At 35.2% G+C, this 20,873-nt stretch overlaps 2 protein-coding genes across 2 annotated transcripts; one reads left to right on the plus strand and one right to left on the minus strand.

Annotated features, from left to right (window-relative positions):
* Positions 1 to 8,085: 8,085 nt before the first annotated feature.
* LOC140144559 (uncharacterized) lies at positions 8,086 to 13,866 on the minus strand. The gene is made up of 5 exons (XM_072166376.1): positions 13,482 to 13,866; positions 13,007 to 13,087; positions 11,064 to 11,167; positions 10,427 to 10,576; positions 8,086 to 9,448 (listed from the first exon to the last, which is right to left on the minus strand). The coding sequence occupies exons 1-5, from the start codon at positions 13,713 to 13,715 to the stop codon at positions 8,557 to 8,559; spliced, it is 1,461 nt and encodes a 486-aa protein (XP_072022477.1). The 5' UTR covers positions 13,716 to 13,866; the 3' UTR covers positions 8,086 to 8,556.
* A 2,895-nt stretch (positions 13,867 to 16,761) lies between these two features.
* On the plus strand, positions 16,762 to 20,421 carry LOC140144550 (uncharacterized). The gene is made up of 4 exons (XM_072166368.1): positions 16,762 to 17,334; positions 18,399 to 18,597; positions 18,905 to 19,066; positions 19,450 to 20,421. Exons 2-4 carry the CDS (start codon positions 18,409 to 18,411, stop codon positions 20,137 to 20,139), a joined length of 1,041 nt encoding a protein of 346 aa, XP_072022469.1. The 5' UTR covers positions 16,762 to 17,334; positions 18,399 to 18,408; the 3' UTR covers positions 20,140 to 20,421.
* Positions 20,422 to 20,873: the final 452 nt, after the last annotated feature.

The following is a 20,873-nucleotide window of genomic DNA, read 5'->3' on the forward strand; positions in this document are numbered from 1 at the left end:
CCAGCCGCATTCTTCATTAACTTGTGGAATACATCTCTTCAAATTCTCAGGTAAAATATATCCTCTATACTTCCTACTTCCAGAGCAAGGAAATCAACAGTGAGCCCTTTATCTTTCGAAGCGGACACAAGGCCGGCATACTTGTTTTCCTTCCTCATGTGGGTGCTAACAATGTTGGGCCCTAAAGGAACTGTAAGCTTGATAAGAAAGATTTTCTTAAGATTTGGCCAAAACATCACAAGGTCTGGAAGCTGAGAGGAAGGCAGCATTTCTTGAGGGATGGGCGTGATGACTGTTTGCCAAGGATGATCTGGGAGGTCTACATAGACGCCAGAGGAGGCTTAAAGGCATTCCTACAATGCACTATGATTGGGAAATTTGATCAATATAACCTAATTTTAAAGGCAAAGTCCCCATTGCCACACACACAAAATGTTAATTTTAAAACTGCAGCCAACAAGCTAATAGTTGAGACTTAATTAGGACTGATATTTGATTTTCTTACAGGAAACATTCATATTGTCCCACTGCATTAATTTTATTCCTAAGTCTCGATGTTATGAATGTTAAATAATAGGATGAAAACACCAGATATTTGCACACAATTCCAATGCAAGGCATGATCAACTGTACCACATGTGTACAAAAGCCAGACATACAAGGTCAGAAACCCCATTGAGTTGTGGGAATGTCTTTAAACATCCTCTGCATAGACGCTAGGCATATAGACCCTCCCTCGGGTCCATGGAGAACGACTGGTAATGTAGATTACATAGCATTAAAAATCAACCCAATACATGGACCCTCCCAGTCTGTAAGCAATTTGCCTTCCAGCTCCCAGCATTTTGTGGGAGTTCACTTACCCATCCTGGGTCAGGCGCACTTTCTACATATCACGTCCGTGTTCTCACTACACCGGGCACTACATTAACGTTTGTGTAAGCGACTAAAACAACGATATTGTATCCGACCATTCAATGCAGCTTGGCAGCGCGGGGATATTTGAAGAGGCTTCCCTAGCTAAATAATGTGCAAACATTTGCAAACCGCACGGGATAATATACGCAATATGGACAAAATGCCTAAGTCCGAGATGAGTGGTTGCCTTTTATTATTGCGCGTACCATGGTTCTATCAGACGCGTGCCAGTTGAGCTCAATATACCTCTCAGTTGTTGACAAGTGTCCCATCCGATCTTGCGTCACATCCCGCGGCATAGCTTTGTGCTACCATATTTGAATTGAAACTGGGGCGGGCCGTTTGTAATTGACATCGGAATCACCGTGCTTCGTTGAATGATTATTTGGAAGGGAGATCTCCAACAGATTGGACCAGTCAAGGAATCAGCGCTCAATGGACTTTCGCGTTCACTTATAATATGAGTATATTTCTATATTGCTGCATGGTTGACTGTATGTGTAATCAGTGGCGTCAATTTGTGGATGAAGAGGAATGGTTTTTGACATTGAGGAAAATAAGGGGGGGGTACAGGACTTTGGGATTTTTTTCATAGGGCATTATGTAATTATTTATTGTTACATGTACATTATCCAGAGATGGAACCGAACCGAGACTGGGAGCCAGTCTACTAGGCATAGTGTCGCCTGAACCTTTGCAGACGTTGGAGAGAAAGAATAACACGGAATCATGTCTCCAAGTATATCGACCTTGCTTCAACATATCCTGGCAGGAGTTGAGAATGTGACTCACAGTTTGCTTATTGCCACAAAGAGGGCACTTATCATTAAAACAGGACCGTTGACGCCACCTACATAGATGTAAATGTTGCATATTATATCAATATATTTAAATGTTACATTTTGATATAAAATGTGGACAAATAATTGTGAGTATTCGTCCGAGTATAGTCCCATGTTCGAGTATAGTCCCACCCCCATTTTTGAAAAATTCCAGAAATTGTAAAAAAAAAATTAAGTTTTTTTTTTTTTTGGTTTTGCAGTGTCCCTGGACCTAGACCTAGATGCTGATCTGTGATGCTAGGATCATCCATAAAAAACCTAAAAAAAAATGGCACAAGGTTTTGTGTTTTTAATATGAAAAATTATCATTTGTATTCATGTCATGAACGTTTGGACAGTATTTATTGTGGGACATTAGAGCACATCAGACATATCGAATTGCATTCTGAATAGGAAGAATGTCTTTCTGATATCAAATAATTTTAATTTTGTGAAATTCACGATATAATACAAATTTTATGACAAATTATTAAAATTTGATATTTTTCACGTTTTTTTTAGTTCAACCATGAATGACCCTATCATCTAGGTCTATGTCCAGGGACACTCCAAAACCGAAAAAACAACTTAATAACAAACAACTAATACTAATGAAATTAATTTACATAAAACAGAATAAACAAAACATACCGCATCATGATCTTTACTGCTCTTGTGAGGATCATACTGGGATACAAACTCGTTCACTTCTACATCACTTAAAAACATCTTGTTCCCATGTTTGGGTTCCTCAAAGCTTTTCCCAGCATTTACCTTGCGGACCAACCCAAAATTGGCATCCAGTGAGATGAATATCTTTCCATCAACCTGAACAAACAAAACAGCATGCATTAAGTACTTTTGAGCACCAAATTGTATCTGACCATGGCCCATTTGTCAAAGTAAAATTAGCTTAGTTTAATAGATATACAAGTATGTGTAATGTCAATCACATTCAAGCCGACTGAGGGAAGATCCAAAATCCCAAAATCGAAATGCCAAAATGATAGAATGGCAACAAACAGAGAAAACAAATCAACTGCAAGCTTCATAACAACTTCTTTTAGCTCCCTCACAAACATTGTAGCACACACATATTAATTATGACAAGATTATGACCAGATTTTTTCTCATAACCATAGTGAAATTTTAGGTGTATAGTTATAGAATGCATTGAATGTCCATTTAGATGATATGAATGAAAGTAGTATCATCATCCCCATGATGGGATATCACACTGTTCTATGGGCAGTTGTGAAACACATTTCTGCTTCTAACATCAAGACCTTGCGGGCAATTTTAACTAAAACTATAAAGATCCTTCAAGATCCTGCAAGGATCGAAAGTTCGGGCCCCTAAGTACTTTTACTAAGCAGGCTATTTTTGTGGATAAGTAGTTTCAAACAGCTCGCTTTTTAACTTTTGAATCTGATAATTTTGTGCAGGCCTCGATGTGAATGCAAAACACATTTTGAAAAGTCTGACCATGGCTCTTGTAGTGGTGTAATAAGGGTTTTAATTAAATTAAAACAATGTGATATGATCAGAGTAGTAAGTTTATTGTTACTAATGTTGAATTTGAGTTATTGGTGAAAAGGACTCTTTTTTTGTTAGCAACTAATGAAATGCTTAACTTTATAACAAAAAGCATCATGGTTCACATTAAATTGTAGCACTTTAAATGGATGGTGATTATGGATAAAATCAAATATTTTCAACAAAGGACTAATATGCAAAAATGTGGTATACCTTTGGACAGGCAGGACAACACTGATCATCACCAGCAGGTATGATATCATCCAGGGTCCTGGTTTTATACAAGTAGTGTCGAAATTCTTCATACGTTTCTAGCGTCAACTGCTTGTATATGCTGTTGTACTGTTGGTAAATCATATTAAAATGAAAGTAACAGTCTCTAACACCGGCATTACTATGTGTACGAAATGCAGTCCCGACAAACACAAAACGTTTTCAACATCATTCGCAAAAGGTTATAAAAGGTTGTTAGAAAAAGGTTAAATGTCGGGTTCTATAAAGGGTATATTAAGAGTATAAAAGCGTTTTCATAACCTTAAAACACATTTTTGATAATCTACTAAAGATCGGGTTATATAAAGGTTATATAAGAACGTTTTAATAACATTCCAAAACATTCTTGAAAACTTGATACAAAACATTCTAAACAGAATGTTATTTTGTGGTTGAAAAAATATTTTAAATGTTATTAAAAGGTTTTGAAAAAAGGTTTTGAAAAAACATTTTAAGAACATTTCTGTGTTTGCTGGGTTCAAATAATGTTATTTAAGTATTGACACAATATTTGGCAAAATTGTTTGCAAAAATAGTTTACAATAACATTTTTTGAAAACATTTCAAAATATTGTTGCAGTGTGTTTTCATACAAAACGTTTTAAAACGTTATCATGACCTTTACATAACCCGACATTTTAATGTTATTAAAACGTTTTTACCTAAACCAAAAGCCAAAATATAACTTATTTAAAATGTTTTTAAAACGTTTTTGTGTTTGCTGGGGTATTACAAACAGCGCACTGTGCTATAGTGAGGAGAACAAAAGATGTTCATAATTTGATTAATCAAGAAATCATGTCCAAGGGGAGCCATCCTAAAGCCGTATAAGCTGGTAAAAATTCAAGAGCTTCCAGAAGTGTTGCCCTCTGGAGCCCACTAGGGAGTTGCCCCATGGAAAACAGAATACCTAAAGCAAACCCTGTGAACTCTGCTTTCATACATGTATAAAGTTACTTTAAATGAATGACCATTACCATGTTCATTATTTTAACCGCCCATGACACTTAACCTTGTGAGGGCGCTTATTTTTACATTGTATATACATATTTTATAATGAAGGTATCAGTTACGTACATTCACCCCTGTATATCCTGAATCCTAAAAGCTGCATCTTTTATCTCGAATTTAAGAACTCATTTGTTGAAATTGATCGAGACACAACAATCCAAAAACACCAGGAAGATACACATTTTTGCCACATTTCCATTGATTTGTACACAAAGCGTTCGCGAACATGAGAACTAGTGCTGTGTTGCATTGATTAGTACGAAAAACTAGTGTCGTGCTTTCATCGATTAGAACACAAAAGTGCAACTTTTTATTTCATATCTTCATTAGATTTTGGATCACAGCTGTTTCTTTAATTCTCAACCAATTTCAACAAATAAGTTCTTAAATCAGAGCTAAGGAGTACAGGCATTGGCTGCTTGTTATAATTTTGACACATTTGTCTTTTTTTAGGATATACACTGTACAGGGGTGAACACAACTGCTACCTTAATTCTTTTGCTTACAGTAGTTGGATCCACAAATTGATGGTGGCTCATGTGTGCAATATTTGCTGGTTGGGTGCTTATACATGTAGAGACATGTGTGGTTAGTGGAACAAGTATGGTACATTTGATTTACAGATTGTTGCTAACACTAGAAACCCACAAAGGCGAGAAAGTACCCATTTTTGGCGATAAAAGGCGAGGTGTGGCGATAAAGGGCGAGGAAAGGCGAGGTAGCCTATAAAAAAGGGCGAGGAATGGCGAGGTTGAGATAATTAAATTAAGTCTTGCTCAGATCCTGGGCAAGTATGGCGAGGAATGGCGAGGAATGGCGAGGAAAGGCGAGAAAGGGCGAGGAAAGGCGAGGTAAATCCAGTGAGATTTAGCTCACCCAGACTTTCTGTCTAGAAGATAAGTGGCACCCACTTATCACTATTATTACATTGTTGACTTAAGCTGGTCATTAATTTCTGGCCTCTCTGGCATGCTTATTGATTGGAAATGGTCATGGTTGGTGAACATGAGAATGGAGAAATTACAACATTTAATATTTTGTCTTTTGAAATACTAAAATCACAACATGCATATATTTTATGTCATGATTTGAGGTTAGTTGATGTGCTATTTTAAGTTTATGCTGTTAGAAACTGAAATACAATGAAGTATTTCTGAAATTGTATTTTGCCTCTATGTCCAAACATGGTATATATGGATGGGGTCTTTTTTTTCAAAATGTTCTCAATTTGTTTTGTTTTTGGAAAATAGCCCATAGCCCAATTTTGCCCCACTGTAGCCAAAGTTTTTGAATTTATCCCAAAATGTGGGGGAAAGTAAGACAATTTGTGTTAAATTTGGCCAAAAAGTATGACTTTGGATTTATCGATTGGTCCAAATTCCTTGAAAAATTGGTGTATTGATTGGTCCACTTTTAAATTATCAGCATCACAGCCCTACCCAACCAAACTTAAGTATGCACCCAAGGTTTTGTGACTGCTAATGAAAAGTGTGTTATGTAATTTAAATAGAGACCATAGCATTTGCAATAAATTTAACAAAAAAACAACCATGTTATTCCCTAGGGTCTATGTGGTAAAAATTGATTGTACTTTAACAACTAGTAAAAAAACTAAAAAAATAGAAAACAAAAGCTTAAGATCTAATTAAATAAATGATACTTGCACTTGTTTACAATTAGGGGTAATACTAAAGTAAAACCTCAAAGGAAAACAAACAAATAACTTGGGCCTGCAGATCACCATTTCCGACTTGGCAGTTTAATAAATTTACGAATGAAATGTTAAAACAAGTACATTTTTACTACAGTGCTTCTCTTTTGATTAGATTTTTTGCTCAGAATGTATCTTCAAACAAATTACTGCCTTGCTAGTTTATAGGCTTACACCATGTCATGTATACCATCTTCTTTGGATGGCTCATATTTGTTTTATTATATTTCAAGTTACAGCGTAAACACTTGAGATTTTATTCTTTCGATACAATTCAAAGATTATACTCTCATTTTTTTTAACTAATAATTCCAGATGAAATTGTTCAAAGATAATAAAAATTAAACACTTGGGTACATAATAGATCATTTGTGCCACAACTAATTTTGAATTGGTGTACATTGATTAAATCAAGAAATCAATGTATGCTCCATTCCATCTCACTTCACATGCTTAAAACTTTTACTGATTATTGATTGGTTTTTAAACCATCTATTATATTTCCATTATGCAAGCTAGCCTTGACTTGCCAAACCTTCATCAGTGCTAAGAAATAGTCACACTCCACACAGAACTTAATTTACATTACATTTCTTTTTATTCAATACCTCTTAAACAAGAATAAAAACAATAGTTGAGCAACAACATTTTACCCTAAACCAGAGAAGATCAGCCTAAACAAGACAAAAAACTGAGTGTGCAATAATGTACATTAGCTACACATTTCATGGGTCAACAAAAGTGCATCAAATTGTTGAAAAATATTATAAGGGACAACAACAAAATGGCCATTTCTATACAAAATAATTTACTAAATAACCAACAAGTACAAATAGGTAAATATTTATGATCATGATCATAAATGATAGTTCATGCTTATTTTTTTAAACATTACAAATGAATAGAAGTTTTACTTCTTAGTTTTGATGGCTATGATGCTAATTTCCCCTGCTGGCATTTGCATGAAAACTGGTTTCCGGATCTGGCAGCCTCACTTGCACGTATATAATAAGTATCAATACAGCATCGATCCTTCATCAGATTCAATCAATTCATTTGCATGCTTAAAATTTGTCTCAAAAATACTCAAATTGGGATTTTGATTATTTAAGGATATTTTGCTTCCCTGGGGGAGGGGTACTCAGTGCAAATGACCATACAGGGATGTGCCGCAAACATGGGTAGCATTTTCAGCCTTTTGGTATATCAATGACCCCTTTTTCTAGGCCAATTTTGGTATATGGATGTTTATGGGTCCTTTTTCAAAATGTTCTCAATTTTTTTGAAAAATAGCCAAATTTTGCCTGGATCACTGTAGCCAAAAATTGTAAAATTTCCCCAAAATTTAAGGGGAAAGTTGCAAAAATTAACACAAATTTCTTGAAAAATTGGTATATTGATGTGTCCACTTTCTATTCTAGCGGGCACGCCCTTACCCACACCGAAGTTGAGTACCCCGGGTTCTGGTCATCTACTCATCACCTACAAATGTATGGTCCCTTTAACACAGTAAATGCCCAATGATTTTATTTGCTGGCATAGTGCACCTTAGAATATATGATCGTTGTTGGGTCAACTGGCTCACGCTTTCTTTGTTACAAACCACTGATCGAAATGATCACAAGACAAAGCCTATGGCATATCATAGTTTGAAATAGGTATATTTATGAGCCTATGCTTGAACCAGTAACCAATGGATACTAACATGCACTAATTCAGCAAATTACTCATGCATGTTGAAATAAAAACAAAATGTCATTTAGTTCTTTGTTCATAGTATAAAATGCAGCATTGTGTGACTACACGAATCTCTGTTGATAGGCTTACCTATACTTTACAACATGTACAAAAAGAGGCATAATATAAAAATTACAAAAACGTGTCTTGTATTATTATGGACTGTATGTAAGCCTAAACATGGGTTTTAGTTGCAATAGAGTGTATGCACTACAACATTTCTCATGATGGAGCATCCTCATTTATGGGCCGTAATGTTGGCAAATCTAGTTTTGAGACTATAGTGCACTGAATATCTCAAAAACAATAGAAAACAAAAGGATTTCCCAACCTATTTTTTGATCTCTTACAAAAAAAGCAATTTAGAGGCATGAAATATATCATTGTAATTTTGTAAAGGTCATTTTAAAGGAGAATTTACCTATATTTCAAAAAGTGAGGATGCTGAAATTACAGCCCATGTTGTAGTAGACAATCTCAATTATGCTATTGATTGAATGATTTTATGAATTCTCTCAATTGAGTCATATTGCAACAGCTATACTGTTCTTACATGAAAACATGTTTAAGTATTTTGGCTATTTGCTCTTTTTCTCTTTGAAGGATTCTGTTCCCTTCTAATCTATACACAATAGTATTGGCAAATATTTTCTGTTTCAGTGGCTTACTAAAACGCATCCATGTGGTTAATGTTTCTCCATTTTGCTTGAAGTATGTAATGTTTACCTTCAAATGTCCTTTCTCCTTCTCTGCAGATTCAACCTGGGCAATATCAAATGTTGACTTCGACATACCCACTGCAATAAAGTCTCCTTTCTTAAATTCAACTTTTAAATCAGATGAGGTTTTCCAGACCGTCTCAACTTCTTTGTCGTCTGTGGTTTGGTTGGTGTCCCGGTTGGTTGGTTTGGGTTTCTGTCTTGGCTGTTCTTGGTTGGTCGTACCTGGTACTTCTACAGGTGTGGTCTGCTTGCTTGGTTTGGGTTTCTGTTTTGGCTGTTCTTGGTTGGTCGTACCTGGTACTTCTACAGGTGTGGTCTGCTTGGTTGGTTTGGGTTTCTGTCTTGGCTGTTCTTGGTTGGTCGTACCTGGTACTTCTACAGGTGTGGTCTGCTTGGTTGGTTTGGGTTTCTGTCTTGGCTGTTCTTGGTTGGTCGTACCTGGTACTTCTACAGGTGTGGTCTGCTTGGTTGGTTTGGGTTTCTGTCTTGGCTGTTCTTGGTTGGTCGTACCTGGTACTTCTACAGGTGTGGTCTGCTTGGTTGGTTTGGGTTTCTGTCTTGGCTGTTCTTGGTTGGTCGTACCTGGTACTTCTACAGGTGTGGTCTGCTTGGTTGGTTTGGGTTTCTGTCTTGGCTGTTCTTGGTTGGTTGTACCTGGCACTTGATTAATTGTCTTTCTCTTTGTTTGTTTTGCTTGCTGTGGTTCTGCAGTTTGCTTTCTGTGTAATAATAAAGATCATTAAGGAAATATTAAATGGCAACCAATATTCAACAATGAAAAATTATATTTACTGGGTAACTTTTCATAAGGACATTGTGGTTGGAAAGAAAATGAGCAACAGATTTAGGCACAGAATTGGGTAAAGTTTGATAGCCAAAAATTACCAATTACAAGGCCCACAGAAGTGTTATAACCTGTAAAAACAACAGGGATCAATGGGTTTAAAGAAGTGCGCTGATACACTGCGCACATACGTAGACACAATAAACCAAACAACCAATGTAGGTACAAAAAAGAGTCCAGTACAGCAGTGACAGTAATATAGTACAAACACATACTGGAACAAGTGATGAAAATAACTGTGTACAAAAGCAGACAAACTAAACCAACTGGTCAGAAAAAAAAACCTCTTGTTTCGAGCAGATAAACGGCTCTTCTTCAGGAACAGAAATATAAAATATAAAATCAAACATTGAAAAAGTACATGCTGTAGTTTAAGAACAATTTCAAATCAAATAGAACTCAGTAGCAAACAAGACAACAAACTCAGAGCAAAATAAGCTATGTCTTCATTCAATGAGAGTAAGTTCACTACCATTGTGGTAAATTCTGAAAACGACACAAAGGTCTAGTTGATTTTCAGAAAGTTTTGTAATTTTATTACACCAAATGGCAAAGGTAACCTTTTACTGGGAGATTCAATAATACATACTGATGTCTAAAGAAAAAGTTAGCAATTTTATTTTACAGTTGGCCTGGTTTACTGTAGTTATCTGTTGCAAACAAATAATCCAAGGCAAAGCTGTTTAAGCAGGGAAGCAGTAAAGTGGGTAATTTTTGTCCGCTATTGGTGATAAAACTTAAGCAAAATTCAGCATTTCATGTAAAATGAAAAATAAATTGCAATACTTTTGGGGGTAATTAAAGGTGTCTGTTTAAAAGTTTTACTGAACTGAAAGTGAAATGACAAGCTTACCTTTTTGTTGTTTTCCTTCCATTATATTGTGAGCAGGTTTGCAATACTGCTAACGCCACATCGTCGTCGTCGTCGTCGTCATCATCATCGTCGTCTTCATGAGCATCAATTTCTGCCACGTCTGAGTCAAGAAATCTGTCAGTTGAATTTCTGAAGAAATAAGAAAAAAAAAATCACCTCCAATTTATATTATGCCTACTCTATCTTTACATATTGTAATCCTTGAAAACCTGAAATTGGTGGAAAATCATGAAAAAAGGTATGAAATATTGGTCAACATGTCGCAAAATTGGATTGAAAATAATAAATTCCAGTTTTAAGGGCTGTTGAATTCAGTTCATCTGATGTTCCTGTACAGGCAAAATCGGGAAACATTTAACCATTTCGAGAAACATTTAACCATTTCGGGAAGTCATACCAGCTATGCAAGTCCATAAAACGCAACACATCCCCAATGACCGCTCTGGGCCCTTTCTTTCTGGCGTCGTGGTATTCGGACGGGAGCTGTTCTCGGTTCTGAACTTGCAATCATTGTGAGATGAGTCGTTATGAATTTCCAAAAGGGGCTATAAAGTAGACTAGGGTCACGCCAATGAAACCATATTTTAGGCAGTATTGTAAAAATAAACTAAATTACCTCTTTTGGTAGTAATTTCTAGAAGATGCATTTTTCCTTAAAGTTTTTCTCAGTTTAGATCTTGTATTTGGAGAATTCCTTATAGTTGGGAACTTTGAGTAGAGCTGTAAAACAACACAGATATATAAGGATAGAGTTAATGCATTATTTAGCACTAAAACCGGGCATTTGGTTTCAGTGGAAACAGCCATAATGACTTCTTAATAATCGCTTATTTAATCGGAATCACCAACCTTCAAATAGTAGGTTTTGGTGATTATATTGCCAATAAATTTCCCAGCGGAATATCATTATTTGCCGATTACAGGAAGAATTCAATCAAACATGATTGAATTAAAATTGGTTTGTGTGTAGCCCGGGGGGATCACTCACATAAATGGTCTGTACGCATGTGTGACCAAAAAAACAAGTAAAAGGGGTGTTTTTTTTAGGCAAAGCAAGTTATGCGCGTGACGGGCTTAGGGTTTAAAAAACAGTGATTTTCAAGAATAAGGGTAGTTTTCTGAAACTGGACAACTTGTTTAGGGTACCTTTTCAAATTTTTGGTAAATTATGAGTCCAAAAGGGTACATTTGTTGCATTTTTACCAAAAAAAACTCATTAGGGGTAAATTCTACACTAAATTACTTTATTAAGGGGCTAAATTTGCTGGTAGGGTAAAACTTGTTTAGGGGTGTTTGAAAAAATTTGGTCACGCATGCATTACACTGTCATATTTGAGTGGCCCCCGGGTGTGTAGGGCCTACATGGATACATATCAAGTATTTATATACTGAAGAAGCCCATTTTCAGTGTCCCTTTACAAAAAATGAATTTTAAAAGTTACACATGTGAACAAAAAGTGTCTCAACTGACATGCAATAAATGATTTGTATTTGTATACAACCTTAATTAGGTTTTTAGAATTTAATTCTTATTTTCATAAAAATATTGTAGTAAACAAAATACTGAATTTTGTAATATATAATGAATATGCTCAGGTTAACTCATTTTGTCAGCTGCATCTGCAAAACACACCAAATAGTGATAAGTGAAGTGCTGCAGTGGAAACACTAGCATAATCAGATAAATGGTGATGGCTAACGCTATTTTAACCATCGGTTTGTTAGCGTAAAATAGTGATATATAGCCCTGTAGAAACATGCTCTATGGTTATAGTTATAATAAAACTTAATAGCAAAATCTGACATTTTTGTGAGCACTACGTTTATTGGCGGGAATTTGCATTCTTAAGGGAAGGGTATGAACGTTTGGACAGTATTTATTTTGGGACATTAGAGCACATCAGACATATCGAATTGCATTCTGAATACGAAGAATGTCATTCTGATATCAAATAACTTTGATTTTTTGAAATTCGCAATTTAATACACGTTTTAAATCATTAAAAATTGATATATTTGATATTTAACAGTACTTGAAATAAACTTTATAAATCTGATGATGTATACTTAAAGTGTATGTAGGTGGGATGAAAAGCTGACGATCAATTGAAAATTTTGACCTTTCATTATTGAAGATATGGATTTTTTCCCAAAACACCAAAAAAATTAGGTCTTTTTGGGAAAAAATCCATATCTTCAATATGAAAGGTCAAAATTTTCAATTGACCGTCGGCTTTTCCTCCCTGCTACATATTTAAGAATATATCATTATATAATTTACTTCGAGGACTGTTATATATAAAAAATAAGAAAAATATCAAATTTTTATAATTTGTCATAAAATTTGTATTATATTGTGATTTTCAAAAAATGAAAATTATTTGATATCAGAAAGACATTTTTTGTATTCAGAATGCAATTCGATGGGTCTGAGGTGCTCTCATGTCCCACAAAAATACTGTCGAAATGCAATAAACGCTCATTTTAGATCCCTTAAAGCTCCTGCACATTGTTATTTTATAACCAAAATATGAAACAACAGAAAAACAATTAACTTACATTTGATATTACTGCCTCCACTTTGTGTGATTCTCTGAAGGATTTGACATCTTGAATAGTCATCTGCTCTTTGGCTTCAGCCTACAAAATAAAGAGAAATTATGATTGTATTTGTAATATAAGCAGATGTGGAAAATCTGGACCTTTAGCTGTCCTACATTTTTGTAGCATATAGCCAAAAATTACTTGAAATGCACATGATAATTATGTGGCCTCTGATTTACAGGCATACTATGTGTAATTATATAACTTGAGGCTTTGTATGAACCAAACTGCTATGATCATGATGATATGGCTCTCACCATTCTTAGCATAAAGTTTTGATATGCATCTAATTTGCTTTGTAACAATCAAGTACAGATAGGCCTACACCTCACGTAAGGAAGTCAATTAAAATCAACATTCATCTGTAAAATATATAATGATGATTGAACCATAGATATGAATGAAGTCTAGAAGATTAAAAATGACTTACCAGTAACAGTTTCCTTGCTGTTATATCTGGCTTATTTCCCATATAATCATTATGATTATACCGCAATGAAACTTCCGTAGCGAGACCCGTTTGTGTTTCTACAGTCTTCATATTATTAACCTGTTCACATCTTGGCACTGGGTGCACAGTTGGGTTTTGCAGGTGTTGGTACCATTGTTGACAACAGCTGCAGCATGCAGGCCTCATGGGAACAAAATGTTGCGAATTGGCCATGACAACACAACATGCAGTAACAAAATTTGTTTCAGAATTGGTAGTTTTAAGCAGATGAGTTAATTATAAAGATCTCTGGTTACACAGCAATGTGTACAGAAATACCTGAATCAGGACTTCAGTTCATGGTCAATGCTGGCAATATAGGCTACTTGTTGTAAATATTAATATTGATCCATTTTTCCAACAATGCAAAAACCACTTATGCTATAGATTCTTGCTGAGTGCTGATTGGTTGAAAATAGGTGATGCATTGTACACTCCTATTCATTCAATACCAAGTACTTCAGCAATTTGTATCTTCACAACTCCATCCTCATGAATATTCAGAGTGGCTTTGTAAAATCAGCTCATGAGGCTGATGTCCATGATAATTAATTGAATCTTGAGTTGAATGCTCTACACAACAGGCTCTACATCAAATGCTTTGGATGGATAAAAGTTAATAGCATTCAAGTTCAACTGTACAACATTTTGGTTGAGGAATCATCTTGGCCTATATCAGCTAGGGGCCTATATCATATACATGCTTTTATACTTAGCCACCAGAGAAGCAGACTCCTCACAAGATGGCATCATTATTTCAGAGATTGGCAAGAATAAATTATAGACTTTCAAACGTATGTAGCTTTGGCCTGCCCAAGCAGGGAAGCAAGATATTCTCACTTCCTTCACCCAAGCTACCTATCATATCTGATCAAAATCAACAAGACTATGGCAGTGAACAAAATGAGATTCCTTTATGGAAAAAGGCTACAGGTATTTTGTGTGCAACAGTGCTGGCTACATTTGCAAATGCAACCCGTGCCAAGACTGCTGGTGATGATGGAAATAAAGGTAAGAATTGTTCCTGGGGAATTGTTTTAAATTAACAAAAAAGATTATAATATAATATAATTTCATTTTACCAATTTTGTGAATCCCTATCCAAAGAGAAATAAACTGAAAAGACAATAAGTATTAGGTCTATAAGTATAATATTATAGTTTACATACACTCATGGCATTTTGCAATCATAACACCTTCTGTAATTTTTGTTCTGACTACTATATAATGCTTTTTTATGCAAAGTAGGTTTCAATAAGGCCACTACTGGTAGTGGAAACATTTAATTCATGTACTTATCAATGAACAATAGCTGTCACAGATAATCAATACTGCTGTATTGCTATAGTAATGCTTATAGAATTATGCATTAAAAATAAGGCTTACAAATTGTTTGATTGGTTTAAATTAGGGTAGGTTGGTCGGCAATTTTTTTTAAAAACTTTTTTTACACACATTGTAAGCTGTAAATTGCGATTTTTTACAATTTTGTTGCAAAAATATAAGGTCAGGTCTATTTTTAGGGTCGGTCGGGTTATGCCAATCAAACATTTTTTGGGGGGCCTAACACATTTTGATACAGATAATTAATTCCTATTTATTATTAATGAACTTCAGGACAACATTATATGCAAAAGTGATAAATTAACAATTTCATCCTTTTTTGAGCATGTGATGTGCTTAACCGAGGTACAGAAAACATACCTGAATAAAATATTTGACAATAACATTTTTGGAATGTTGATAGTGTTTTTTTATACAAAACATTTTCATGATCTTTATGTAATCCAACATTTAAATGTTATTAAAACATTTTGACCAAAATCAATTTTTTTTAAATTACATTTTAAAAATATTTTCTGTTTGCTGGACAAGGTGCTTTACTTCATACTTTTCATAAACAATTCCAAAGTTCAATTTATAAACAAATTGCATGTGTATTTATTGAAATATTCTGTAAGTTAGTTTGAGCTAAAAACATCATGGTTTGAGATATCACATGATAAGAATTTGACAATAATTACATTTTCTCATATTCTATTTCTATATAGGTGACCTTGTGCCAACTTGTAACTGCCTTTCTCATGGTTGTGGAGGAAAGCCTAGAGGTAGGAAAACAATAATTTCTCATAGAAAGCAGGACTTAGCACTTCATGCAGGGCAGACATCAGCTTTACAACAAGACTCCCGTGTAACAAGGAGGCATGATTCAAGATCATCTTGTGGCCAGTGGAATATGGAATATGATCCAACTTTATACACAAGAGGAATTGCCATTGAAACCATATATCCTGGGGCAGAAAAGACAACGATGCAAGTGTTGGCAGAACAATTCCTAATGTTTACATGCAACAATGGTATGACAAAGAAAAATGTAGGCCAAAACTTTGCAACTCTAAAAGCAACGCTGCCACAACCCAACTCTGTCCCTAGCTCATACAAACAAGCCCATTCAATGATTAAGCCATTCCTAGTTCCCCTTCAAAGATATGATGTATGTATCAAAGATTGCATTATTTACAGAAAACATGCAAATGGAAAAGACTACTCAGAATTAACTCAATGCCCAGAATGCAGCACACCTCGTAAGAAACATCCCAACAGTCCCAAACCACAAAAACAATTTATCTACATGCCGGTTGGACCCCGATTAGCTAGATGGTTTGGTGAGACGAACCTTGCAAAACTGATTCAAAATGGTGCTGTTGAAACTGATGGTAGGATAGCTGATTATCAGGATGGAAATGGATTCAAGAAATGGTTTAAACCAGGAGGTGCGCTGCATGGCTATAACAGTGGAGCTGTACCACTGGGCTTGTTCACTGATGGTTTGAATCCTAATCGCAACGATGCTCTTCAGCGTTCAACATGGCCTATTTTATTAACTTGGTTTTCTCTACCATATGAGTACAGGTCTCTCCTAGGTCCTCTCATGTTGATTGGTGTTGTTCCTGGCACAGGACCATCAGAACCTGAAAATTTAGATCCGTACCTTGATATTCTAGTCGACGAGATGTTGCAACTAACTGATGTCAAAACTTTCAATGCTTACCTGCAAGCACCCACCAAAGTCAAAATCCGTGTACTGCATCATATTGCAGATTTTCCTGCATTCAGCAAATTGCTCCAGTTACCAGGTCAGGCATCTTTAAAAGCCTGCCCTTTCTGCAAGGAAAGCGGGGAATACTGTCATGCTCTGAGCAAAACTGTGCACCTCTCAAACAGATGCTTCTTGCCTGTTGATAGTCCTTTAAGGAAGAAAAATGGCCTATTTCCATCAAAAGAGACAGTGAACCAAACTGAGCCACCAAAGTACAGGAAAAAGGATGAAGTATATCTACGAAAGAAATATGACACATTGAATAAAACAAATAAGGACAAATTTCGCAAAGAAACTGGTCTTAAAAGGACATATGCATTAATGAGGCAACCTGAACATGATAGAATAGAGCAGATGTCCCCTGATGCAGCCCATAGCTTTTCAGATTTGTTAGGAACAGTAATCAATTTAGTAGCAGGCAAAGTCAAATCTCAAGGAATAGCACTATCAGAGGAAAAGTACAAACGCTTTAAGGATATCTGGTTGCCCAAAGACCATGAAAGAGATGCAGAGCCACAGCGCAAAAAGCGCAAAAAGACTGAAGAGACTGCACCATGGACTTTAACAAAGGAAGCATTAAAGATATGTGATGGACGAGGAAGCAAAATCAAATATCCCCCAGGGTATGCCATAAAGAGTGGACCACTGTTCTCCAAACCGTGGCTGATGCCTACGATGGACAGCAAAATAAAGGTATGTTTGCTTTAAAGTTTAAGTTTATAAAGCTCCAAAATGTTTAAATTTCATAGACATTTTTCATATATGTAATTTCAGTACAAAAATAAATTTATTGTCGTTTCAAAATTTGAATTACAGAAAAAAAATAAACACATTGATTGTGAAAGTGACTATAAATGAACATTATTTAAAACATAAAAATAACACTACAAAGTACAAGACACACCCCATCCATTATACATGTGTTAAGTTTAACTGTTTGCATTAAGGGGATACTGCACCCCTGACCAATTTTGTACCTATTTTTGCATTTTTCTTAAAGATTATAGCGCATTGGTGACAAGTAATATATGTATATTATAGGGGCAAGGACTACCTGCACTGAAAATTTAATTTCAGCACAGACAACAGTTACAGTCAAAAATGAGGGGAAACCAATATTTGATCAATAAATCAATAACTAGGCTACTTGCCTTGAGTTGCTGAATTTTCAGTGCAGTAGTCCTTGCCCTATATTAAATATACATATTTTACTTGTCACCTATGCGCTATAATTTGTGAGAAAAATGCAAAAATAGGCACAAAATTGGCCAGGGTGCAGTATCCCCTTAATGCTATGTGATGTGCAAAATGTGGATGGTGTGTGTAAATTTAAACTATGGATTCACCGCCCGATTACAATTTATGCTTCCCTAAGAATATAATGGTGCATCTTTTATTGCCAAAGTATTGTGTAGAGGTTATGTAATACTCATAATACTATTTCTAATCACAAGTTGACATTATATCGAGTAGTTCATGCTGGGCTAGTTTTGGTATGTATAGCAGTCAAATTTGTTGCAGAGTAGACGTGTTTGCTGATAATTGCATGCAATATGGTTCATATGTCTGTTCAACATGATTATGGCTAGGCGATGTATATTGAATTGATCTCTTCTGTTGTATAAATTAATTTCACCACAGCTAAGGGTATTATTTAATATCTACTATGTAGGCCTACTGTTGCAATAACATGTATTATGGTTGATCACAGGTTTGTATTAAATTCACAATTATATTGCTTTAATTTTAACTAACAGGCAGCAGCAGATGGTGTATTGGCTTGGTGTTTGCGGGGGGCTTTTAGGCGATGTCCAGGAAACAACCCTTTACAACCTTTTCAAGATGACTGACAGTTTGATTCAACCAAGCTTTGAAGAACAGTATATCCCTGCCCTTTGTGATCAAACAAGTACAGCTCTCTCTCTACTGGAAAGGGATTTCCCTGTTTACGTACAGGTAAGTTTATACATTCAAGTAGGCCTGTAGCAAAGCATATTTGACATCATAAATCAAAACAGTGTGGAAATAAAACTTTAAAAGAGGGGCCCCATTGGAAATAACATATTCAGCTGACTTTATGTAAATAATTAAGTAAGCAAATAAATATATAACTAATTCAACTTTGACATTCAGTATTTTGAAAATAAAAATCAAGCTAACTTTGTAATAAGTGTGTGCTTATCCATTTCCCCCAATGTCAGTTAGACCTACATGTATGCTCATGACACTTCAATGGTAGTCATCTCTTGTTTTTCTATTGCAGAATATAACCACTCACATAATTCATCACATTCCAAGAGACATCCCAGAATTTGGTCCTCTCCACGGAAGATGGACTTTCCCATATGAGAGAGTCCAGTGCTGGTTATCCAGGCAAGTCACAAATAAACAGCACCAGGAGGCAACAATAATGGAGACATATGCAGTAAGTTATCTTTATTCAGTTGAAATGGGCTGAAATGTATTAGTTTTCTTTATTTAGTTAAAATCTTTGATCCACCTTTATCATGTCAATTTTAACATGATTTCTGCAGTGAACTGTTATTATGATGTCTAATAAGAGGGGACAATGCAATGAATTCAATAGATACATAATCAAAATTGATTTTCACACTATTCATACTTAAGGTACTTACATGACTCAATTATCCTGACCATAAAAAGATCAGCCTCTCATGTCAAGTGTTTAGACCAGTAGTAAATAGATATTATTGATCATTACAACTGACAGGTGAATGTATAGCATGTTAAAACAACATTGCTTCAGAATCAAGTACTATATTTTGTTTTTTATTTTCTCCCCTCCAGATATATGATTGGTGTGTCTTCTTGATGCTTAGTGGCAAAGTTACTGCATTAAAGGAAATATGTCGAGATGATTTAAAGAACAGACAAGGAATTTCTAACCTAATAGTACATATGCTGGAGCAAAATAATTTGAATGCTACAACTAAAACTGAGAGAGTTAACAGCAGGCGACAACATCTTCTGAGTCAACAATATATTCAACAAATGGTGAAATTTTATCAGATATTTTCACATGATTATGAAATCAGTATCTCGGATATTGACCCAATCGCTGTGAAAATGCAACGATTTACCAAGACAACTGATGACCACAAACACATTTTATACAGGACTAAGGATGCTGAAATGACAACAGAACGCGTTGCATCGTATGTTCGGGTTTCTGTAGATAATGGACTACAAGCAGAGTCAAGATTTGGGAGGATACAAAACTTGTTTGATCATAAATTTGGAGAGGAAACATTCACTTGGGCTGTCATTAAAATATACTTGGACACAAAACTAGAAAAGGGAACATTTTTCAACACCTCAATGTCTCATACGGATTCAGATCATTTGTACCCTGTATCGCTACTTTCACCGCCATTGATTGTTGCCGAGGAGAACAGTCGTCTGTGGTTTTTAAATGCCAAATCACAATCAAATTATTGGGATGCAAAGATGAATACACAGTTACAATATGGATTATAGCAATGTTAGAAATAAGACAACATTTCTAAGTGCCATTTGAGCACTTGTGAAAACTAAGTGGAGATGCAATATGTGATATACACCATTTTCAAACTTTTTGAGATTAAGATAACCAACATTTATCATATAATTTTAGCTTTCAATTGACACTCTACTTTCCAAATTCCAAAAGTAAACTTTTAAAAAATAATTATCAGAAGTAGCAAATATTTTATACTATATTCTATTATCTCAAATTGGGAAAAATTGACATATATAATATTTTGCATCTAAATTCTTCAAAATTTATGGGCCCTCTTCAATATTTTTATTAGCATATCATATTGTTCATTTTTTTTCTCTTTAAAATGCACATTCACAGATGAAAAGAATCTTTGTTTTGTTTGTTTTTTCAAATAGTCATTGGCACTCCGGTCCACACAAACGTGTTTTTCCCATAGATAACGACTGTGTCATCGTATTAAGATATTAGTACTGCGTGTCCGCTCAATGTTGTCGTCATACTATGTCATCATACTACAATCATGTCATCATTCACGAATGATCAAAATTTCCATCATTGGGCCAGTTTTTAGCATGATTGTGTCGTAATTGAAAATTACCTCTGTGTACGCATTTTGTTGGTGTATATACGTTTACTCAATGGTCTTCATAATTGCTGTAGAGTGAATTTATTACAACACAATGACGAGGTGCTGACCGTGTGGACGCTCGCATCATTCATGTGTCATAAT

Source organism: Amphiura filiformis, unplaced genomic scaffold, assembly GCF_039555335.1.
Source record: "Amphiura filiformis unplaced genomic scaffold, Afil_fr2py scaffold_63, whole genome shotgun sequence".
Lineage (NCBI taxonomy): Eukaryota > Metazoa > Echinodermata > Ophiuroidea > Amphilepidida > Amphiuridae > Amphiura > Amphiura filiformis.

What these genes read in the sequence shown, in the direction of transcription:
- LOC140144559 (XM_072166376.1), bottom strand. Translation starts at nt 13,715, where the DNA reads ATGGCCAATTCGCAACATTTTGTTCCCATGAGGCCTGCATGCTGCAGC. An exon ending in CAGCAAGGAAACTGTTACTG is followed by an intron (nt 13,088 to 13,481) that starts GTAAGTCATTTT and finishes TTTATTTTGTAG; the next exon opens with GCTGAAGCCAAAGAGCAGAT. An exon ending in GGAAGGAAAACAACAAAAAG is followed by an intron (nt 9,449 to 10,426) that starts GTAAGCTTGTCA and finishes ATTATTACACAG; the next exon opens with AAAGCAAACTGCAGAACCAC.
- LOC140144550 (XM_072166368.1), top strand. Translation starts at nt 18,409, where the DNA reads ATGGTGTATTGGCTTGGTGTTTGCGGGGGGCTTTTAGGCGATGTCCAG. An exon ending in ATTTCCCTGTTTACGTACAG is followed by an intron (nt 18,598 to 18,904) that starts GTAAGTTTATAC and finishes TTTCTATTGCAG; the next exon opens with AATATAACCACTCACATAAT. An exon ending in CAATAATGGAGACATATGCA is followed by an intron (nt 19,067 to 19,449) that starts GTAAGTTATCTT and finishes TCTCCCCTCCAG; the next exon opens with ATATATGATTGGTGTGTCTT.